The 25404-nt window shown below is 36.3% G+C and overlaps 1 protein-coding gene across 4 annotated transcripts in view; it reads right to left on the reverse strand.

The window, feature by feature from the left end:
* Positions 1–25404, reverse strand: part of PPP2R3A (protein phosphatase 2 regulatory subunit B''alpha) — a 199151-nt gene that overhangs the window by 51720 nt on the left and 122027 nt on the right. For all 4 annotated transcript variants that reach the window (XM_046001661.1, XM_046001660.1, XM_046001663.1 and 1 more), the window contains 5 exons: positions 21162–21236; positions 13592–13678; positions 9601–9757; positions 6926–6974; positions 6018–6107 (listed from right to left, as the gene is read on the reverse strand). In XM_046001661.1, the coding sequence (XP_045857617.1) occupies positions 6018–6107; positions 6926–6974; positions 9601–9757; positions 13592–13678; positions 21162–21236 (458 nt within the window). The remainder of the gene's footprint in view (positions 1–6017; positions 6108–6925; positions 6975–9600; positions 9758–13591; positions 13679–21161; positions 21237–25404) is intronic.

The raw sequence follows: 25404 nt of genomic DNA on the forward strand, positions 1-25404 counted from the left end.
CTTCATCTCTAGAATATCCTTTTGGCTTGTTTTTATGGTTTCTCTTTGTTGCACTTCTCATTTTCTTCATGCATTATTTCCCTGAATTTGCTCAGTTCTTCGTTTTCTCATGTAGTTCACTGAAATTTTTTAAGATGATTATTTTGAATTCTTTGTCACACAGTTTGCAGATCTCAATTTCTTTAGGTCAGTTACTGGTATTTTCTTTGGTGATGTCACATTCCCTTGGTTATTCAAGATCCTTGTGACACTGCATGGGTGTCTCTGCATCTGAAAGAGCAGGCATCGCTTTCAGTCTTTAAAGACTGACTTTAGCAGGGAATACCCTTTAGCAATCTGTGTGTTCAGAAACTCTGGGCAAGCTGTCTCCTGGGGTCTTTGGGTGAGTCTGTCGTTAGAAGCAGGAGGCCAAGGCCAGCAGGTGACTGGGCTTGTGCCTGGGTCCATGAGGGCCAATATGGTAGTAACTGGGTCTTGAGTCAGAGTCCGCAAGGTGTGGCCTACTTTTGGGATGGGTCTGTGATGCCTGCAGTATAAGTCTGCAGTGGTGGACCTGAGGTCTGGGTCTCTTGGGGCTGGTCATTATTGAGGTCTACTGGGTTTTACTGGAGCCTGGGGATCTAGGGGCTGATCTGGCACTAGGGCAAGCCTGAGGTTGCAGGGGCCAACCTGGTGCAGGACAATTATGGAGAATGGTGTACAGTTGCTTGCTTGGAGTCTGGTGTAGTGAAGTCTGGCTTGGTGTTGAAGTGAATCTGAGGCCTGGGTCCATGGGGGCTGGCTTGGCATTGGGCTGGGCCTTGTGGCTGGGCCCACTGGAGTTAGTCTGGAATTGGTGTTCACGGAGGGCCTGTTGCTGGAGTCCACAGTCAAGTTGGGCACTCACTTCACTCTCCTTCCCCCATGGAGAGGGTGTCCCTCCATACTGGGCTGCCTGGGCTTTAGAGATGGGATGACACAGGTAATATGAGATTTTCCTTTCTACCTTCTTCATCTTTTCTTATTTCTGTGCTCCATCCAGGTGCTACAATCTCTTACCTAGAATCCTTAGATCTGGTGATGGTATTTCTTTTGTATGTATATCCAACTCTCAGTATCCTTCCTTAATACACGATTTCCCCCCCTTAGAATTATCTTGGCATCCTTGTTGCCATATCCTAGCTATAAATGTGAGGATTTATTTTTACTTCTGGACTCCTAATTCAACACCGTTTATCTACATGTCAACCTTTGTGCCAGTATCACATTCTCTTGTTTACATTAGCTTTGTATATTCTGAAATCGGTATGCATGAATACTATGATTTTATTTTTTTCTCAAGATTATTTTGGCTACTCTGATCCCTTTGTAGTTCCACATGAATTCAGGATTCAGCTTTTTCATTTCTACAAAAGCAACAAAAAGCAGCTGGGATTTTCTAAAGATTTGCTTTGAATCTATAAATCTATTTGTGGAGTACTGATGTTCTAACTATTTTTAAACGTTCTGATCCGTGAAGATGGGATGTCTTCATTTCATTTAGATCTTCCTTAATTTCTTTCAACAATGTTTTGGTAGTTCTCACAGTATAAGTTTTATACTTCTTTTGTTAAATTTATTCCAGTTATTTTATTCTTTTTGCTGCTATTATAACTGGAATTATTTCCTTATTTTTGGCTTTTCATTCTTTGTGCATAGAAATAGAATTGATTTTTTAAAATAAATTTGTATTATATCCTGCAACTTACTTAATCTTTACTGAGTTCTAATAGTTTTTTGATAGATTTCTTGGGATTTCCTATATTCAAATAGGTAGTTTTTATTCTTCCTTTCCAATTTGGATGCTTTTTATTTCATTAATTTGCCTAACAGTCCTGGCTAGAACCTTCAGTACAATGCTGAAAGAACAGACATCTTTGTTTTTTTCCTGATCATAGGGAATAGCTTTCAATCTTTCACTATTCACTAGTTGTTAGCTATGGGTTTTTCATAGATGTCCTTTATGAGGTCAAAGAAATTCCCTTCCACTTTTAGTTTAAGTGTTTTTTTTTTTTTTAATCAAGAGGAGGTATTGGACGTTTTTCAACTGCTTTTTCTAAGACTACTAGGATGATCATGTGGTTTTGATCCTTTGTTCTATTAATATGGTATATTATATTGATTGATTTTTAGATGGTAAACCAACTTTGCATTACTGTCTGCTTTGGGTATCTGGGTAACACTGGCCTTGTAGAATGAATCTGGAAGTGTTCTTTACTCTTTTATTCTTTGGAAGGTTGTAAAGAATTACTATTTTTTCAGGTATATGATTTAGTGATTCATCACTTACATACAACACCTGGTGCTCATCACACCTAGCGGACTTCTTAGACCTCATCACATATTTGACCCGCCCCCCCCCCCCCTCCACTAACCATCAGTTTGTTCTTTATAGTTAACAATCTGTTTCTCACTCTGCCTCTCCCCTATTCCCCACCCCTATGTTCACTTGTTTTCTTTCTAAAAATGTTTGGTAGCATTTTCCAGTGAAGCCATATCAGCCTGGGATTATTTTTCCTATCCAGAGTTTTTATCTCATCTCAAACCAGTGTCCAATAATTTGCTCACTTTATCTAAATTATCGAATTTGTTAGTATAAAGTTGTTATGTTTTATATATATATTTTTATTCCTGTAAGGTCAACATTCATGTTACCTCTTTTATTCTGACCTTAACAATTTAAATGTTATCTCTCTTTCCTTGACCAGTGTACCTAAGGCCTTATTAATCTTTTTTTTAAAAATCTGACTTTTGGTTCCATTGATTTTCTCTATTGTTTTTCTATTCTCTAATTTATTCACTTCAGTCATTCTTCTTTCCTTGTGTTTGCTATGCTTAATTTGCTCTTTTCCCCCCAGTGTCTTAAAGTAGAAGGTTAGGTTATTGATTCAAGGCATTTGTTTTTTAGTATATGCATTTATTGCTATACATTTCTTAGAACTGCATGTAGCACTGCTACATCCCACGAGTTCTGGCATTCCGTGTTTCTATTTTATTCATCTTAAAGTTTTGATACTTTTCCCTTCATTTTCATCCATTTCAAATTATTTCCTTTGATGTATTCTTCTTCTATCCTTTGGTTATTTAAGCAGTGTGTTGTTGCTACATGTTTATAAATTCCCCAATTCCTATCTTTGTTAATTTTATTCCATTATGGTCAGAGAATATGCTTTGTATGATTTTACTTCTTTTTGTATTGAGACTGTCTTATGGCCTGAGACACATGTTCTATCCTGGAGAATATTCCATGTGTACTTGAGAAGAATATATATTCTACTGTTCTTAGGTGGAGTGTTCTATAGATATGTTAGGTCTGTTTGGTTTATAGTTTTATTTATAGTGTTGCTCATGACTTCTATTTCCTTGTTGATCTTCTTCCTGGTTGTTCATCCATCAATGAAGGAGGAGTATGGAAGTCTTCAACTCTTATTATTGAATTGTTTATTTTAATTCTGTCAGTTTTGTCTCATGTATTTTAGGGTTTGATGTTGTGGTGCATATATGTAATTGTAATGTTTTCCTGTTCATCTCTAGTAACTATTTTCTGAATTAAAGTCTACATTCTCTGGTATTTATAAAGACATTCCAAGTTTCTTAAGGTTGTTTGTATGACATATCCCTATACTTAGTTTCTATTTTTTCTCCCCATTATGTCTTTCAATCTAATATTTCTCATGTAGATAGCATATAATTAGTTTTTAAAATCCAGTTTGAAAATCTCTGCCTTTTAAAGGAATGCTTAATCCATTCACATTTATAAATTGTTATTATTGATATAGTTAGACTTATGTCTGCCATTTACTTTTTGTTTTCTATCTGTCTTGGCATTTTTTCTGTTTCTTCTTTACTGCTTTCTTTTATAGTAAGTGAATTATTTTCTAAGTGTAACATTCTAATTCTTTCAATGATTTTTTTCACTATGTATTTTTGAGTTAATTTTCTAGTGGTTGCTTTAGGGACTTGCCATATACGTTTAAAAAAATCATTATTTATTTATTTGGAGCAAAAAGGCATTTTCATTAAAGGACAGGATCTATGGGCAGAAAGACAGGCTGCCATATACATTTCTAACTTCTTAGAATCTACTTCAGATTTATACTTAATTCCAGCAAGAGACTGAAATGTTACTCCTATACAACTTTCTTCCTTCTTCCCTCTTTTTGTGCGATTATTGCTATACATATTACATACGTATATATTACAAACCCAGAACTACACTGTTCTAATTATTACTTTACTATATTGTATCTACATATACTACAACCCCCAAACTATACTCTTCTACTTTACTATACTAAAGTATACTAAATTACTTTATGTAATTTATGTTTTTTAAAGACACTGAGAGAAGAAAAGAGAACAAGTATATGTTCATAGAGTTTGCTATTAATCTTCTTCATTACCATTTCTAGTTCTCTTCATTTGGTCTTGTGGGATAATAGGGGCTCCATAAAGAGGAAACATGGGTGAGAATTATTTGAGGAAAGCGTTTTCATAATTGAGGAAGTATGAGAGATAAAAACTTGAGATTGAGGGTTAACACAACACTGAAAGGGCAAGAATTGCAAAACTTTGGAAATTGAGGTGATCTAACTGAAACAACCTAGGCTTTCAAAATAGTGGACTAATGGTAAATTATAAAGATGCATAGTTATTGGCATGGAAATATACTGTTACATGAAAAAGTGTGTTACAAATAATAAAATAATACTAAATTTTTTATTTATCAAATTGGAAAATATTTTTAAGAGGAAAACATCCTGTGTTGTTAGGGGTTATAAGAAATATGCTCAGTACCTTGCTGATAAAAGTATAACATTATACACTTTTTCTAAGGAGCAACTTAATAATTTTTATAAATGCCCTTAAAAATGTCTATACCCTTTTAACCTAGCAATTCCATGTTGGGGAATTTATGTTAGTGAAAAAAGTAGTGGATGTCACAACCATTTAGGTATAACTATTGTTTTGGAAAGCATTCCATAAAAATTTGGGAGTGTATGGTAATTAAGACTTAATCCAATGAACTAATCTAAGCATCCATAAAGTATGTAAAAATATATAATAAAAGAGACTATACAGTATATACTAACTTTTAATAGTCTCTTATTCTCTGTGTTAGAATTATTAGTTTTAAAATTTATTTTCCTCTGCTTATCCATGTTTTCTAAATTGTCTATAATGGACAAAAAATTATTCTTTGAAATGGAAAACAAAGCTATTTAAAAATAATCTAATAGGCTGCCAAGAAATAGCTTAGTTTTATTTTTACTTCCTTAATTTTCAAACCATGTATCCAACATTTAGATAACATCTAGACCCAACATACAGACAGCTAAGTCAGTTATACGAGCAAGCAGCACCAAGGACTGTAGCCTCTCTGTCCCTTAGTACTAAGCACAGACTATGTGCTGGGTACTGTGTTAACACAAGCTGGGAATAAAAAGAAGAGAGGGACCTAGATTTTGGCTTAAATAAGAGATAGATTAGTGGCAAGAAACAGATGCGTATGTTCATAACTACAAATCAAGGTATGTTTGTGCCAAGGGAAAGGAGAGATGATTCTAATTTGTCTGTAACAGTCATCCACAATTTGTTTCTTTCCCTCTCTAATTTGCTACTGAGCCATCAAGAGTGAAACTCTTAATATATATTCCCACATTCTATATAAAGGCTTCCTAGTCCTACTTAACTCTTAGGGCCAGCTCACGTGTCACTTCATCTTTGTTTCTGGGGGTAAAAGCACTTCTCTTGATATGCTGTGATTATGCATTCAGTCTGAGAGGGCAGACACTAAGTCTAATTCATCTCGGTGCTCCTAGGTCAAGATGGCATCCACTGAGTATACATGACTTTTTAAAGCTTTGTTCAAGTGTTTGATATTCCTGGCAAAGGAAACTTAGAAGTCATACCAGCTTGAATCACTAAACTACCTTTGAAACTACTAATACACTGTATGTTAAATAATTAATTTTAAATTAAAAAAAAAAAAGTCATACCTGGTTGGGTTCCTTTTGTCCTCCTCAGAGATCAAAAACCAAACAAAGTCTGCATAGCTCATTCTTCCCTCTTTCTGTACTGTTTTTCCCCTGAAGAAAACATATGGTTATAAAGTTTCCTAAGCAATCACTCAGATAAATTTAGCAGGATGACAGACTAAGAAATAAAGCAACATGTTTTTTTTTTTTTTTTAATGATTTTATTTATTTATGTGACAGACAGAGATCACAAATGGGCAGAAAGGCAGGGAAAGAGAGAGGGGGAAGCAGGCTCCCCGCTGAGCAGAGAGCGTGATGTGGGGTTGGATCCCAGGACCCTGGGATCATGACCTGAGCTGAAGACAGAGGCTTTAACCCACTGAGCCACCCAGGCGCCCCTAAAGCAACATCTTTCTCTGGAAATTAAGTCAAAGAAAAAGTAGAAGGCTAGAAACCTAACAAAGAACATCTCTTCCATTGCCTATAATTGTTTGTAAAGGCCTGGAGGGTGAAACCAGAAGACATATGCAGGTAAGAAGAAAGCAGTCTGGTTTCCAATCTGAATGCAAATAATCACCAATACTGTTACCTGTATTTAAAGGACTAATGCCCATAAATTAAAGAATCACTACTGTCTTGTATGAAGCCACGCTGTGCAGGAAGCCGTGCTCAAATGAGACTGTTAAAGTGTTACCTGGAATTTATTCGTTTTTCCTTAAAGAGTTCATTATTTGAGAAAGAGAAAGAGCAGGAGGGGGAGTGGGAGAGATTAGAAGCAGGCTTCTGGCTGAGCAGAGAGCCCAACATGGGGCTGGATCTCAGGACCCTGAGCTCATGGCCTGAGCCAAAGGCAGAGGATTATTTAACCCACTGAACCACTCAGGTTCCACATCCGTAATTCATTTTTAAACTCAGATGCTTTTTCTTACCTTGTTACTGCCCCAGAGAATATCCTTTCAATAATTCTGTTTGATGAAGCTAAATGTAAACAAAAGGATACAAAGCGAGTTAGAAACATGCTGCATAAAGGCAATACTTTTGGCAAATTTCTTTTCAACAGCAACAAGCTAAAACATAATAGTCTTCCATAATGAGAGATTAGGAGTATTTACGTTTTTACCTATTATAATTTATATTTCTGAAAGAATCTGAGGTGGCATAATCAATTAATCAATCACTAAAAAAAAGAACAGGCAAATGATTATGCCTGATAGCTGGGATGTATTAACGTAGCTGAGTGCCAAATTAGTTCTGAACATCAGGACAACTAAGTCAAAAACGTATAGAATTTGTATTGATTCTGTTATCCAATAAGACAACTTTTCCTCTAAAACAAGACAAAGCTTATCCTATCATGAAATTCAAGGGGAACTGACTGGCAGCTCCTAATATAAGGGGCTTTGAGTAAAACAACAGAAAATGCTATCAAGTTGAATTTTATAGAAGATACCTAAACATACCACAAACATACTTTTCTAATGTTCTTACTCCATAAAAGTGCAGAACATAACAGAACATATCATTTGAGAAATTCCATCAGTAAGTTTTACTCAGAGAGAGACACAATTACATCTTTAGACGGTATACTGCTTTTGATGATAGATCCTAGAGAATCTATAGCAGTGTACCTCATTGTTGGTTCAAAATAACCAAAGGCTTTAGTTTTAACTAAAAGGATATGCCAGTACAGCTCAGACCCATGGATTTGGTAAGGACAGGAATCTTTCTTTTAAGTGCCCCAGGCAATGGTATGTATACTACAATTTCAAAACAAGGGATGAGTCATTAGAGAGTTAGTAGCTACCAGCATCTAATTCTTCTGCACAGAGTTAGGTACAGTCAGTCCAAGGTAAAATTAGTTTGGCTGAAGATGTTGGGAATATGGGGGTCAGTAGAGTCATGCCTGGCCAAAAAGCTTGTATTAAGACCCTCTATACTTTGTTGAACATTGGTTTACTGGGTTAATAATTTGTACTAGATAGACAAATAGAGAGCTATATAGGAAAGGCATGGGATTTAATTTTTGAAAAAAAGGTCTTTTTAATTTTTTTATTATTATTATTTTTTTAAAGATTTCTTTTGTTTATTTGACAAGCAGAGATCACAAGTAGGCAGAGAGGCAGGCAGAGAGAGAGGAGGAAGCAGGCTGCCCGCTGAGCAGAGAGCCTGAGGCGGGGCTCCATCCCAGGACCCTGGGATCATGACCTGAGCTGAAGGCAGAGGCTTTAACTCACTGAGCCACCCAGGCGCCCCCCAGAAAGGTCTTTTTTAAATTTGGAAAGTTTAGCCTAAAATTGAAGTCCATGCTGTCCCATTTCGGACAGGTAGGTGCATTGGCAATTAGGTGGTCTCAGTGACACCTTCATTATGCAGGCCTAGGTGTATATATATAATATTTTGGGACTTGGTGAGAATTAAGGTTTATCAGCCAGAGAGCATGCTTTAGAGCCTGTAAGGTTTTGCATGACCACACGTTAACACAGATGATCTGGTCACTGGTGATTAGAAGGTGCAGAGCTAATAAAGCTGACCTGATACACCTGTGAATATTTCCATTTTTGTGCTATTCTGGTGACAGGAAGGTTACGACTATTTGAACAAGGGGTAGAATACTAAACAAGTACTGCTTGTTTATCAATAAGTACACGTGAGTATTTTCTCTTGATACCAATTTGGGACCTGAGAATTGAAAGGTAGAACTCTTTCTTATATATGGAAAGTTCGAAGCTCCAGTGGCGCAATCGGTTAGCGCGCGGTACTTACATGGAAAGTTCTATGAAACTTGACATCATATAGAATGAGTCTTTTCTTAAGATATAAATGGTTAATCACAGATACACCAAATAACCCAAGTGAAATTCAACGCATTTGTTTAAGGTTTGTACTCTGCTACATCTAAAAGGCTAAAGGCTGATTTAAAAAAAAATCAGCAGTGTTTGAGAAGACATTTAAGAATAGATCAGGGACAATCTTATGAGAAAAAAAAAACAAGTCAATGTATTTTGGTGCTTGGTGAAGAACAGTAAATCATCAGCTAATAGTTTCTAAGTTTACTACTGGTAAAAATGAAGCAAAGGGGGTAATATCATGTGATATGTGATATTTTTGCTTTCTGATACAAGAAAGCACACAAAATTCATCTGCAGGGAAAATACTTACTCAGGAACTAAATTCCAAAAAGTAAGTTTTTATGATTCTCGGAAAACAATGTCAAGTTAGAAACATTTTCATCCTTGGCTATTCATAAACACTGTAAAATGGGAAATTTATAAGGGTATATATACCTTCTCTTTCCAATAAACTTTACATAGGTATAAATCTTATTCAATTCAACATTAGAAAATAAACGTCACTATAAAGACTCAGCAATTAATCAAAACAAAGACTCTAATTGCTTACTTACTGTAAGTCCCTTCTCCTATACTTGCTTTCTAAATAAAAAATTGATACCTTCACCCATTCCCACTTAAAAATTCTTGGTTCATTAAAAAGGACTTGATTAGATAAAGAATTTAAGAAATGGGAATTTATCACTCATATAAAAATTCATATAACTCTTGCCTTTTTCAAAATAGCTAAGTTTTAACATGTATAAAACACTTACCCTGGTCATTGTATCGAGATAAATCGGCCTGGCTGATGTAGAGGTCATGATCACTATCTAGTTCCCAGAATTTACAATAAATAACATAGAAATGTTCATAGGAGAAGTAATCTGTGATTTGGTTTATATCTTCTTCTTCTTCCAAAAGGGCTAGAGTCTGAAATAGTATGAAGAGAAAGATTAATTTATTTTAAAATTATGAAAAACAGCTTTGGCCGTTATATGGTCTAGTAAAGTTTAATTTTAAGTTGAATTAAAATTTTTGGTTTGGGTACCAAACAAGGAACCTCTTCCAAACTTTAATCAAATGATCAATCTATAAGCATTTATGAGTTCTGTATTACACTTAGCAAAGGGTTAGATGCAGTGGAGGATTTAAAAGCAAGGAAAGGGAAGGACTGTTACCAAGGAGACTGTAGCCCATCAGAGGTCCCCAGACTAGCAAGCCAGAACAATTAGACAACAGGCTGAATTACATGGTCATAAACTGACACTGGTTGTAACTTTCCAGAATTATGGAGAGTGAGCATCTATTCTATTATGTAGAGTAGAAATCACATAAAGGGTTTGGCTTTGTAATGAGATCAAGTTTACTGTGAAGGTGACTTATGCATAGCATAGTGCTGATGTGTGGTGGCCTGGATAGAAGTCAAAGGGATGGAGCTGCGGGGTCCTGTGCTGGAAATTAACCTGGGGCTCCCCTGACTCACTGAGTGTCCCTATGGAAAACAGCAGAAACAATAATTTGAACCCAGAATTCTTACAATTCTTGTAATTATCATACAAGTGGGCAAGTGAAGATGTTTTCAGAAATGAAAGATTCATAAAGAATGATATAAGAAGCCATAAAAAAACTCAAGAAATAGAAAAAACAAAATGAGATGGCAAAAATCAGATCAGACAGATCAACAATCACAGTAATGTAAATGAATTAAGTCTCCATATTAAAGTATTTTCAGATTGAGTATAAAAACCAACCCCTCCCAAACATATGTAGGTATGCACTATCCATAAGAGATAACACTAAAATTTAAAAGGCGGTTTTAAAAAAAGGACAAATATATGCTAGCTAAATCTTAACAAAAAGAATGTGTCAATATTATTGGAAAATAAAATGGAATTCAAGGTGAAAAATATTACAAGGGAGAGAGGTGACTATTTCATAATGCAAATAAATTGCTTCAATGATAAATTATGTTCCAAAATGTAAATACTGGGAAACCAATTCTGGCAAGCTGAGAACATAAACTATTATAGTAAAACGTCTTAATGGAAGATTCTGTTGCCAGTAAAAATTATAAAGACTACACAGAAACAAAGGAAAACCATGATGTGGTAAATGCAAAATATGGGATATAAGATTACACATAATAAGAATTCTGTAAAATCCTAAAATCTGCACATTTATATGAGACTAGAAGAACACATACAAAAATGCTATTAGTTGTATTAGGGTGATGAAATATGATTTTTCTGTTTTCCAAACATTGCTTGTAATGTTTTATTTTATAAAATGCTCTTTAACATGTATAAAGGAGAATACATACAATAAAACAAATCTTGAGAAGGAGCTCTCATTCTCCCTTACTAGATTATCAGAAAATGAAAACGACAGAAAACTTGTGCTATTGATGAATGTAAGTATGAACTAGTACAGGTTTTCAGGAGACTAAGTTAGCAGGATCTATCAAACTGAAAACCATACTGGGGCAACTGGCTGGCTCAGTTGGTGGAGCGTGCAACTCTTGATTTTGGGGTTGTGCATCTGAGTTCCACTTGGGTGCAGAGATTACTTAAAAATAAAAAATCTTAAAAAAAAAAACCCTGAAAATGCATATACCATTTGATCAAGGATTTCTCCTCCAGTAGTCTATTCTAGAAAAAGTCTTACCTATGTACACACAGAAGGAAAGTATAAGGATGTTTACTGCATCATTGCAAATAGGAAAAACCTGAAAACAACTTAAACCTCTGCTATAGGGGAATATGATTTAGTTATGGTAGAGCCACGCCATAGATTATACAGCAGTTAAAAGATTTAAATGCATGGCAATGAAAAGAATGTTAAGATATGCTGTTAGTGGGAAAAAAAAAACCAAATTAACAAAATTATCTCATATACTTAAAAAAAAAAAACACCTCAAAAAAGCAGCCATACAAAATAAAACTGTTTACTCCATGTATACATATAAGGGAATAAAACCATAATATGGATGGGTTCCCTCTGGGAAAGAGAATGAAATTGTAGGGTGAAGAGGTAGACAGTGACTTCTGCTGATTATTTTAGATATTTTCACATTATTTGAATGCTTTATGAGCATATAAATCATGAGCATACATTCATGAATAATGTACTAATAGGAAGAGTGGGAGAGGGATAGGGAAGAGGGAGAAAAATTAAATGATGCCCTAAGAAGAACACTTGAGTTTCTGTTTCCAGATTGGCCATTTATTTGCTGTGTGATCTTATCTAAGTCATTCAACCATATCTGCACCTCAAATTTTATCAATTAAAAGATATGTTTTATAGTAATGCCAGAAACTGTTACAAACTCTAATGTGCTTTGGGAATGTGAGGGATTACCATTCTTTTTTTTTTTTAGAAGATTTTATTTATCTATTTGACAGACAGAGATCACAAGTGAGCAGAGAGGCAGGCAGAGAGAGAGGAGGAAGCAGGCTCCCCGCTGAGCAGACAGCGGGATGTGGATGTGGGGCTCGATCCCAGAACCCTGGGATCATGACCTGAGCCGAAGGCAGAGGCTTTAACCTACTGAGCCACCCAGGCGCCCCAGGGGTTACCATTCTTAAGGCGGAAGGCCTCTTTTATGGAATCACTGCCATCTCAACCCATCCCATCCCATGTTACTTACTGAGAGAGGCAGGATAATTACTATTCATTTTGGAATAAAAAAGGTTTTTATATGAATTATGGGCTGCTAATTTTGCCAAGTCTTCATTACTTTGTCCTAGATGAAGACAGGGAAAAATAAAGAGTATATAAGATTGTATTATTAGCCTAAGCTTCATTTAGTTTGATTCATTGAAAATAAAGTATTTCTTTTCCTTTCAAGTATGAACAATTTTTTCTTTAGGTTAATGGAAGCTTGAACAATCAGGTATGAGGATTATCTCGGTAAAAGGCTCCCACTAGTGGTCCATATACTTTCTCTCTTATTTGGTAAAATAAATAAAATAATTGAATGGAAAGTAGTCTTTCTTAAAAGGACTTTTTAGTATTTTTCTCCACTCTAGTAGGAGCTGGATAAAGAGTTCTTACTGAAAGGATCAAGTTGCAACCCCTCTATTCCTTTTGCAAGGCCTTTCCTAACCCAGTCCATCTCACCCTGAGGCTGTATCACTGGTCACTCTCTGCAGAGCCACTGGCTGCTTTAGATTGTTTTTAGACTGTAGACATTTCCATGCTTCTGGGGCTTTGCTTATGTTGCTCCCTTTATCTGGAATCCCCTTCTAATTTTTTATTTTGATAAACTTTCGATACCCTCCAAGATTAAGACCACATGCCAGGCCTTCTGTGAGGCCTCTGCATATTTGTTACCCATTTCTGTGGAAATTTTCGTCAGGTGTGACTGTGCACTTTTCTTTTAGTCCATGTACCTTGATATAAAAATCCCTTGTTATTTGAACTTTGTTCTCCCCAACATATCCCAGGTATCTGGTAAATGCTTCATGGCTGAAAGTAGCCAAAGTGCTTTGCACACAATAAGCGCTCACATATTTGTTAAATGAAATAAGAATATTATTTAACTTGTTTATTTTTTTAAAAATTAAAAAAAAAAAATTTATTTGTGAGAGAGAGAGAGAGAAAGCACACAGGCGGGGAGACCTGCAGACCCAGGCAGAAGCAGGCTCCCTGCTGAGCAGGAAGCCTGATGTGGACTGATCCCAGGACCCTGGTATCACAACCTGAAGGCAGAAGCTTGGTATCCCTAACTTGTTCTTTATATATGAATTTCAATGAGAGACATACTTGCAAAAAGTTGCTTTTTCTTATCTCTGTCGAAGTTATTTTTCCACTCCAGGATCTGTTGACTGTGTAGAATATTCTCTGAATAACCTGGTTCCAAAAGGAAACAAATAAAATAAAAACACTGAAGATACTTCACCAAAGGCTATTTTATGAATGTCTCCTGAACCAAGCTATGTTTTGTTTTTCTGATTAAGGCAAGTGTAATTTCTAATAAAAACTAATGATATTTAAAAAATCTATACCACATTCCTTATAATTCCAAGAATAATAAAGATACTCTTTGCTCATAGGTCTGCATTTCCCAGCTACCTACATGTCACTTTATATACCTCTCATCTTATACAGTGATGCCTGATTCAAGCAGTGTTTATTGGGCTGAATATTTTAGGAAGGCAAATGAGATGGGAAATACACACTGGGTTGGCTTAACAATTCATAGGTCATAAGAATGGCTCCCAACATGGTACGATTTAAGACGGCATTATTCTGGTTATTATAGCCTTATTCACTGGACTCTTAAAGACTTCTTGTCTTCCAGACTCTTTCTGGAAACTCAAATACATCTGCGATAACTCTAATACTGAGTCCTTACTTGGGCTTGAACAATTTTGTTATTAGTGAGCATTTAAAGAGTTGAATAACAGATGTGAAACTCTGGAGAAGACCCTGGACAGGATGAGAGAGGAGGGCATGGGTGGCAAATGTGTCTGAGATTGACATGTTTGTTGCGGTGTAGTGGAGGATTGGAGAAGGAAGACAAGGCTGCTACCCTGGAGGGAGGAGGCCACGGTGTAGTCAGTTTTACCTGGGGTTATGCCTGCACATTTAATTTCCCTATGACCCACTAGTTTTGTTTTTTTCTTCCAAAATGAAGCATTATATCTTTCTGGTTTCAAGGTTTTATTTAAATTCTAGTTAGTTAACGTATAGGGTACTACCGGTTTCAGGAGCAGAATTCAGTGACTGATCACTTACATGTAACACCAAGTGCTCATCATAAGCAGCTTTTTTTTTTTTTTTGACACTTTGCCTTTGATTTTGATTATCTAATAGAAATCATGTATCCTTGGTGGTTTTATCATGGAAGAGATTAGATCTTTTTTAAAAGTTATTTTAGGGGCAAGAACAAAAAAGGGAAAACATTTGGACATCTCTCCAAAGAGCAGGCCTAATGAGGGACTAAGCCGCCATTCCCCTTCTGGATTCCTTAGCAAAGAGAGAGAGTGATTCTCAAACAGAGCAGGGAAAACACATCCTCAGAATGATGGCCCAGATTTCCGCTGCCCAGTTTTCCATATCCTATAGTAGTGCTAATTCCTGACTCTTCAGAATCTACAGGAAGCGTCAGAACAGGGACTGGGGTAGAGCTGTCTTCTGTGCTTCAACTGTCATGTGAGTCTCTTTCAGTTCATCCTACCGTGTTGTTCTAAACACTGGTGCAACTTGACCATCATCACCTCCAAACTCCAAGGTACCAGATCTTTCATGACTTGCAACCCAGTGCTTGATATGGTGCTCTGCGTATCAGGTGGTTAACAAGTGCTTGATATACTTTTTTTATTTGAGGAGTAACTGATATAAATTATATCACTTTTTTTTTTTGGTTTAAGACATGATTTGATATTTGTATATATTGCAAAATAATCCCTGCAGTAAGTCCCCTTAACATCTGTCACCATACAGAGTTATGGAATTTTTTTCTTGTGATGAGAACTTTTAAGATTTACTCTCTTAGCAACTTTCAAATGCGCAATATATTTATATTACCATATTATACATGGCATTAATTATACATAGTATATATAGTATTAACTACAGTCACCATGTTCTACTTTACGTCCCCATTATTACCTATTCTATAACTGGAAGTTTATACCTTTGACTCCCTCTTCACCCATTTTGCCTCTGGCAATCACCAATCTGTTTTCTTTATCTTGTTTTTTTTTTTTTTAAGATTCCACAAATGAGAGAGATCATGTAGTATTTGTCTCTGACTTATTTCATTTAGCATAATGTCTTCAAAGTCAATCAGTGTTATTGTAAATGGCAAGATTTCATGGGCTACAGGTACCAACCCCCAGCCATATACAGTTGAAAAATCCACTATAACTTGACTCCCCCAAACTTAACTACTAATAGCTTACTGTTGACTGGAAGCCTTACCAATTATGTAAACAGTTGATTAACACATATTTTGTATATTATATATGTACTATATATACTGTATTCTTACAATAAAGCAAGCTAGAGAAAAGAAAATATTAAGAAAATCATAAGGAAGAGAAAATGTATTTACAGTGCTATAAAAAATCTGCATATAAGAGGTCCATGCAGTTCAAACCCATGGTATCTTACTCAATAGTGTATTCTTTTTTTTTTAAACTTAAATCTAATTAACATATAATGTATTATTGGTTTCAGAAATTAAATTTTATTTTTAAAATTTAAATCCAGTTAATTAACATACAATTAATTTGTATGGTAGAAGTTACTGATTCATCAGTCTTATATAATACCCAGTGTTCATTACCTCATGTATCCTCCTTAATCAACAGTGTATTCTTAACACTAGCTTGGCAGAAGGTCATATAAAAAAGATGGAGAAAAGAATGAATACTGTTACGCTGAAAAAATAAATAAAATGAGAAAAAAAAAAAAAAAAAGATGGAGGATTTTTAGCACAGAAATTATACATATGAAAATAAATAGTAAGAATACCATTTATTATAGTTCCATGGCTCCTCTCTCAAGTAAAGTCAATTTCAAAACATATTATTACACCAAAATTTTCTATGTTGAATATGATTATATTTTTATCCTTAGTATTTGATTTTAAATATAAATTTATCTAAAGTCTAAATTTCCTATCTACCAAAATTTTATATTTATATATGTCTCAAATATTTTATATTATTTATGGAGGTACTGTGTTACACTTAAAATGATACAGCGTTGATCTGTATTTATTTTTGCTTGTTTTGTTATTCATTTTTTGTTTATTTGACAGAATTTTAAAAATTCACAAATGTTTTGACTGTTAAACGTTTTCTACTTTTAGCCTCTGCTAACTTACTTATCTAATAATATGAAAAAATGTACTTGTAATCCATTTTTCCATAGCCTAAATCTCTTTATTCAGTAGCCCCACTTCATCAGCACATTTATTGGTTTCCACATTACTGAGTCAGCATTTTAGCTTACTGAAGTAGGAGCACCATCTAGTGGTGAGAACATGTGGCTGCTTGGTTCTACAACTACTCTTGATTTTTCCCCATTATTTTGTTCCACTACTTTTAAGTAAATAAAAAAGAAATTAATCCCAGTTTTTAAATAGCAAATTTTTTTTAAAGAATTGTTAATAGTAAGAATAACTGTTTACTACCAATGAGTGGAACGAAATTTGATAATTTTTTACCAAGGGATCTCTAGTCACCTTGATAGTCTGAATTTTAAATTAGTTTCCTTTCTTTTTCCTTATATCTACTGAACCAGAAACCTCCAATTCACAAGTGTAGGTCACCAGAAATTTGAGCAAGTGTCTGGTAGCTGTCAGACAGGTTTTGACAAGCAGAGTGGATGTGGACACAAAAATTACAGAGAGGGCTCATTGTAGGTAATTTATGCAGATGAATATTCTCAGATGCTGGCAGCATGGTTCTTCTACCTGGCAGGGAGTGGTGAAAAGATCCTTGATCCCCTCTGGTTAGTATGGCTCCGAAAAGTATTTCTCCATGGTCCTCTGCAGAATTTGGACTTAAAAAAAAATCTATCTAATACAAATTTCCTCCTTTCTCTATCAAGAGGAAAAGTTCTCAAGGGGGAAAGAGCCAAGCTGTTGGTGATGAGCAGTCTCCACCACAGTTCAGCCACCTCAAGAAATATCAGTACCTTGTCCTCAACAATTAAAATCCCGGCATTTCAGCCTAAAGTGATGGCTCCAGGCCAAGGAAGACACCAAGGAAGCCACCACTAAGACACCATCTGAGCCAGAGAAATGTCTTTGCTGCCGTCGCCAGTGTCACAAGGAAGTATTTCCAATCTCACTGTTTGTTTTAAAAACTCACGTGAGCACCCCTCTCCTCGAAAAGTCAGCATATGCCAGCTAGGATAAGCAGTCTTTTATTCACTGGTAATCTCTTTACACAGCATGCAAAACTGCAAATTCAAGGGCTATAATTTGTTAGTATTTCCAATTTTCATTTTCATTCAGTATCAAGAGACTTATTTCTTAAATGCCAACTTGTCTCTAACTTTAGGTGCATTCTTTTACATGGGTAGTGATATTCTTTTTGCTGTGTGCACAGCTGGGGCTCTGTCTTTCCAGTCTGGAAGTAGCTGACAAAATAATTAACTAAACAAACAAATGGAAAGTCTTTTCCTGTGGCATAGGTTTTTCAGTGACAAATAGAAAATAAAAGTTGCCCAACTTTTCACCCTATGAGTGCCACACTAAAACTAGTATTTGAGTCATCCTTTGTGTCAGTAGTTTCTTTCAACTAGATAAAGTGAAATTAATAAAAACTCTAGCATGCCAACAAAAAAAAATGTATTGCTTTATACTACATGCCGCTGAGATTATATAACATTCGATAGGGTAAATGACTAATTTTGCTTGTTCTGAGATATTTATCTTTAATTCTGAGGCTAAGTTTCTAAGAAAGTATGAACTTACCAGTTTTTGCTCTGAACAGGATAGAGAATGATGCCTCTGTCATTCACTTTTATGCCATTAACAACATTCATTAATTTCATACTAGAAAACTCATTTTGGTTTGTTCTAGAAACACTGTACTCTGAAGTAACGCACAAGTTCCAATGACTTCATACGATTATTTGACAGATTTCACAAATGAAGAGGCAGTAGGGAGAAAAGAGAACCAGTCCTTTAAAAAAAATCCTGTTTCCAGATATTCATGTAATACTTTTTATTTGTACTTTCCTTTTTCAGATGGTACTATGAGGTTATCACAATAGATACACTTATCTTAGCACACAGAGATTCACATTCTGTATTCTCCATGGGATGTTGTTTACTATTCATGTTATGATGCTATTTTGAATTGCCCTATTATATTTCATCCCAAGTATTTTATAATTTAGTAATTATTTCTGAGTAATGGATTTATTTTTGTGAATTGAGGATAAAACAGCATAATAATAACAGAGTGTGTTTTAAAAATATAAATATGCAAACACCATGAATATATGTCAGCAGAGATAATTAATTATATCGTTAATTGACCAATTTAGTTCTCTTTGTTTAATGATTAACATAACAGAATTTCTAGGAAAATGTGAATTATATGTGAGCAAAATTGTTTCATGGCTTTTCACCCTGAAATTATAAATTCCTGGGGACCACATGCTAGATGACACAGACCATCATGGGTCCACGGTACTTCAATAAATACCAAAATAGAAAGTGTAGAGAAAGAAAATTTATCTCTATTTTACAATTCTGTTATTTAACATCTTTTCTAAGAATAAATTCCAATAAAAAGTTCCTCTATAGAGAGTATTTTCTGAATTCGTAGAAGGTTGGGCTGGATTATCTCTAAGATCTTTTCTAGCTCTTAAGATTTTCAATTATGTTATTAACATGCCCTGAGTTTACAGAACAATCAACAATCAGAACCCAGTAATTCCCTATGGAATTTAAGCCAGAGTTAATGTGTAGGATTCTTAAGTGGATAATTTCATTTATTTATTCAATACATACTGTTTATCTAATATGCGCGAGGCACTATTCTAGGTATTGGAGATACTGTAGTGAAAAACATAGACAAATTGCCTGCTTCGGTGGAGTTTCTATCATAGAGAAGGAGATTTTTAAGCTTTAAAATAGTAAATGATATAAAATCTGCAAAGAAAAATAAGGCAGAACAAATGAATAGAGAGTGTAGGGGGAGGGGACAGAGGGAGAAGAAGGCTGAAGAAGGTAAAGGGTGTTTAGGGAAGGCCTCACTGAAAAGGGAATTTCTGAGCGTACAGTCAGAATGAAGTAAGTAAAGGAAGAAGTTCTGTGGCTGTCTGCAGAGAGCATTCCAGGCAGGGGAAGAAGTGAAAAGCACCTGAGGCAGAAGTGGAGGGAGGATGCCGTTGTGAGCAAAGCACAGTGAGGGGCAGGTAACAGGAGAGAGGAGAATGCAGAGGGCGTAAGGGGGGGGGTGGGGGGGTGGGGTGTGTGTGTGTGTGTGTGTGTGTGTGTGTCGTGGCAGGGGGGATTATGGGGAGTCTTAGCAAGGACTCTGGCTTTTCCTCTGAGTGAGATGGGAAGCCACTGGAGGGTCTGAACAGAGGAGTGACATGAACTGACTTACATTTTCAAAGGATTACTCTGCTTTGTGGAGACCACCGTAGGGCAATGAAGGTGTAAGCAGGGAGACCAAGTAGAAGTAGTCCAAGTGAGAAACAAGGGTGACTGCACCATGGTGACCGTGGCAGCAGTTCAGAACAGTAGTGGTGTGCTCCACCGGCAAAAATCACTTCTGAGAGAGTCTTAGAAGACAGTGACACCTTCTGGCTCAAAGAAAGACTTACAAAGTTTTACAACAGAGAGCCAACGCAAAAGCCAAGAATGAAGTTCTGAAAGGGAAAAAAGAATGGTAGTATTCTGTAACTTGACAGAATACCAATAAATTCACGGCCAACAAAAAGCACTCTAAGGACGAGAGGATGATTCTCAGAGGTGATCTTATTGGGGGGGGGGTGCGGTGTGAGCCAGACGCAAGTGCTAACTCACTTGAGTGTGGCTGTGATGGAGGGCTTGTCCTGGGGCTCACCTCTGGAATTCCTGCAGAGATAATCTGGGAGCTAGGGCAAAGAATGCTGGACGCGGCTGCAGTGTGCACTGCAGGCTGGTGCGCTCCGACTTCATGCCTTAACTGTGACTGAGGCCATGCATCAGAAACAGGGCCCGGGAGCACCTCACAAAATGGGATAGTGTGATTATGCTATGTTAAATTCTTTTTTTTCTGATTATATATAAGCTATTTCTCATTACCATTTCTAGTTCTACATTTGAGACACATCCTTTTCTGGGAAAGACACATCTTTTTCTGGGGAAGGCTGTTTGTAAATGCTCAATATCAACTGGGTATCAATATATATATATATTTTAAAGATTATTTATTTATTTGACAGCGAGAGAGAGAGATCACAAGTAGGCAGAGAGGCAGGCAGAGAGAAAGAGAGGGAAGCAGGCTCCCTGCCGAGCAGAGAGCAGAGAGCCCGATGCGGGACTCGATCCAAGGACCCTGAGATCATGACCTGAGCCGAAGGCAGCGGCTTAACCCACGGAGCCACCCAGGCGCCCTGGGTATCAATATTAATAACAAAGCAAAGAGTGTACCTCATAAGACCAGACAGAATGAATATATTACTCTAATTCTGTATACACTGGTACTTCATAAGAAGGAAAGTAGATACGAATAACCAATTCAACTTTACTGTACCTTCCTCCCACTTAAAATAATCAATATAACTCAGATTACCTTTTGCATAGATCTCTGAAAGCCTGGACAAAGGAGACTTATAGATCTCTACTAAGAAAAAAGAAGACTCAGCTTACCGTGGTGATATAGCGGGAGTGGAATTCTGGAGCATCTTTCAGGAACGTGAGGCCAGGGTGTGTATCCACCACATCCTGAAGAAGATTAAAACCAAAACTAAATAAACAAACATACCACAGAGCAAAATAAAAAAAAAACTTAACACTTGAGCAGAATTTTTCCTTCCTGTAGCGTAAGTAGCCAGTTGAGCAAACCTGCTCTTTTTAGAATACTGAACAGTGCCTTTAAAATTTAACACTTTAGGGGCGCCTGGGTGGCTCGGTGGGTTAAAGCCTCTGCCTTAGGCTCAGGTTGTGGTCCCGGGACCCAGGGATCGAGCCCCACATCGGGCTCTCTGCTTAGCAGGCAGTCTGCTGCTTCCTCCTCTCTCTCTGCCTACTTGTGATCTCCATCTGACAAATAAATAAATAGAATCTTAAAAAAATAAAAATAAAAAAATAAAATTTAACACTTTATTACATTAAAATTTTATTACAAGCATACTTAGGTGTGCTTCTGTTATGATAAGCATACTTATCTTCTGATAAGCATAAGAAGCTTAAGCTTCTGATAAGCATACTTTAATAAAGCATTGAAATTTTAATTTAGCGATTTGTGAATCGTATGTCTTAGAGGTATGTATAGCAATTTTAACATGTCAAGGCATGTCAGGGAAACTCACCCTACAGATTCTGGGGTAGGGGTTGTTAAGAGAAATTTACACAGAAAAGATGATAAGATATAAGCCAACTATAACGATTCTTTCTTAACCTAGATATATGGGAAGTTTCTGAGGGAAAAAAATAGCCAGGTAGCTAAGTTTGAAATCTGTTAAATTGTGGGAGTCAGTTAATGTCCTTCAAAATAACTATGTGGACAAATCTATTTTCAATTTAGGATTTTATTTTTATTTTAAAATCTGCTATTTTATTCCCATGGAAGACTATTAGAATATTAAAACCCTGAAATAACATTTTTATTTTCTAATTAGATTTTTTAAAAAGATTTTATTTATTTGACAGAGATCACAAGTAGGCAGAGAGGCAGGCAGAGAGAGTGGGGTGGCGGGGGAAGCAGGCTCCCCGCTGAGCAGAAAGCCTAACCCGAGGCTTGATCCCAGGACCTTGAGATCATGACCCGAGCTGAAGGCAGAGGCTCAACCCACTGAGCAACCCAGGTGCCCCTCTAATAAGAATTTTTTTTTTAAATTTATTTATTTTATTTATTTATTTTTAAATTTATTTATTTTTTCAGCGTAACAGTATTCATTGTTTTTGCACAACACCCAGTGCTCCATGCAATACGTGCCCTCCCTATTACCCACCACCTGGTTCCCCCAACCTCCCATCCCCGCCCCTCTAATAAGATTTTTAAAACACTTCAAATGAGCCTAGAGAAACTACTGGAAATAATTACTGTTAATTTAATAATCAGAGGCAACAGCAATGGCAACATGGATATAAGCTATTAATTGGTTAGTTGTAAATGGACAGACATCAATTATACCTCTTTTCTTTGATTCTTCAGAACAGTTAACTGTCCATATCTACCAATGTGGTCTCAAACCAATGGACCTACTATTTAACCTGTTATTTGGAAATAATTTTAGACTTATGGGAAAGTTACAAAAATATTAGAGATTTTCTATGCCCTTCTCCCGTAACGGTAACAACTTACAAACCATAGTACAATGATCAAAACCAGGAAGTGAACACTGACACAATAGTAAACCTACAGACATCATTCAAATGTTACCGGCTTTTCTCTTAGTGTCTTTTTCTGTTCCAGGATTCTACACCACATTTAGTCCTTTTTTAAAAATTGTTTTAATTTATGGGGCGCCTGGGTGGCTCAGTGGGTTAAAGCCTCTGCCTTTCGCTCAGGTCATGATCCCAGGGTCCTGGGATCAAGACCTGCATCGGGCTCTCTGCTTGGTGGGAAGCCTGCTTCCTCCTCTCTCTGCCTGCTTCTCTGCCTACTTGTACTGTCTGTCAAATAAATAAATAAAAATAAATAAAATCTTTAATTAAAAAAATTGTTTTAATTTAACATGTAGTGTTAAATAAATACAATACTACAATTAAATAAATACAATTAAATAAATACAATAATACAATACATAACATGTAGTGTATATTAGTTTCAGGGGCAGAATTTAGTGATTCATCAGTTGTATATAACACCTAGTGCTCATTACAAGTGTTCTCCTTAATGACAATCACCCAGTTACCCCCTCCCTCACCCCTTGAGCAACCCTGTTTGTTTCCTATAGTTAAAGAGTTTCTTATGAATTGCCTCCCTGTTTTTATCCTATTTTAATTTCCCTTCCCCTATGTTCATCTCTTTTGGTTCTGAAATTCCACATGTGAATGAAATCATATGGTACCTGTCTTTCTCTGACTTATTTTGCTTACAATAATACCCTCTAGTTCCATCCATGTCATTGCAAATGGCAAGATTTCATTCTTTTTGATGGATGAGTAGTATTTCATTGTATATATACAATGAATGTATATATTGTATATATACAATGAACGACCATTTCTTCTTTATCCATTCACTGGTCGATGGACATCTGGGCTCTATTTTGGCTACTGTGGACATTGCCGGTAGAAACATTGGGGTACATGTGCCCCCTTTGAATCAGTACTTTTGTATCCTTTGGATGGATACTTAGTAGTGCAATTGCTGGGTCATAGAGTAGTTCTATTTTTAACTTTTTAAGGATCCACCATACTATTTTCCAGAGTGGTGGTACCAAATTGCATTCCCACCAACAGTGTAAGAGGGTTCCCCATTCTCCACATCCCCACCAACATCTGTTGTTTAGTGAGTTGTTAGTTTTAACCATTTGACCAGTATGAGGTGGTTTCTCGTTGTAGTTTTGATTTGTATTTCTCTTATGAGGAGTGATGTTGGGCATTTTTTCATGTGTCTGTTAGCCATTTGTATGTCTTCTTTGGAGAAATGTCTATTTATGTCTTCTGCACATTTCTTGACTGGATTTTTTGTTTTTTGGGTGTTGAGACTACTAAGTTCTTTATATGTTTTGGACACTAGCCCTTTATCTGATAAGTCATTTGCAAATATCTTCTCCCGTTCTGTAGGTCGCCTTTTGTTGATGCATTTAGCTCTTGTGCCTCATTGGTTTCTCCCAATCTTCGACAGTTCCTCAGTCTTGTACTTCATAATCCTAAAATACACTTTTTTTTTTTTTGAGAGAGAGAGCATAAATGGGGAGAGGCAGAGAGAAAAAGAGAGAGAGAGAGCGAGAGAGAGAGTCCTAAGCAGGCTTCATGCTCAGCATGGAGCCTGATGCAAGGCTTGATCTCACAACCCTGAAATCAAGAGTCAGAGGGATAACCAACTGAGTCACCCAGGCACCCCTCATGATTCTGACACTCTTAATGAGTTCTAGTCAGTTATTCTGTAGACTTTTTCTACATGGTTTTGTCTGATGTTTCCTCATGATTAGATTAAGATTATAAACAAGAAACAGTGATAGGCATTCTGAGGAAACCAATTTGAATAAGTTATTTCTGTCCTCAAAAAGATTAGGAGCCCGTAAGAGAGAAAATAAACTCAAAATAGAGTCAGACTGCTGTTATAAATGCTATAGTACAGTGTTATGGGCTTAATTATGTTCCCCCAACCCAATTTATATCTTGAACTCTTAATACTTGGAACTCTTAATACTTGGTAAAGAAATAAATTTTGCTTGTTTAGGCCCCTTGGTCCATGGTATTTTGTTATGGCATCCCTACCTAATACATACAATTATAGTGTAGATGTTTTAGAAGCACAGAAAAGAAAAGAAAAAAAAAAAACAGTTTTGCTAGACTGTGGAGGTAACATCTCTGCTTATTAAAGTTTGTGTAAGACTTTCACAGTTAGATGACATTCTTCTCCCTTTTCATGGATCACTCAGTAAACCTCTCAAATTTAAGTCTTAAAATTCAGTGCCAATTTTGGTCAACCACCTCTCTTGACAGAGAGAGAGAGACAGAGACAGAGACAGACAGTGAGAGGGGGAACACAAGCAGGGAGAATGAGAGAGGGAGAAGCAGGCTGCCCGCTGAGCAGGGAACTTGATGTGGAGCTGATCCCTGGACTCTGGCATCATGACCCAACCTGAAGGCAGATGCTCAATGACTGAGCCACCCAGGTGCCCCATGTTGTTATATTCTTTACAAGTTGTTATATTCTTGATGAATTGATCTCTTTATCATTTTTGTTATATTCTTCATGAATTGTTACATTCTT

Source organism: Meles meles, chromosome 4 (genome assembly GCF_922984935.1).
Source record: "Meles meles chromosome 4, mMelMel3.1 paternal haplotype, whole genome shotgun sequence".
NCBI classification, from domain to species: Eukaryota; Metazoa; Chordata; class Mammalia; order Carnivora; family Mustelidae; genus Meles; species Meles meles.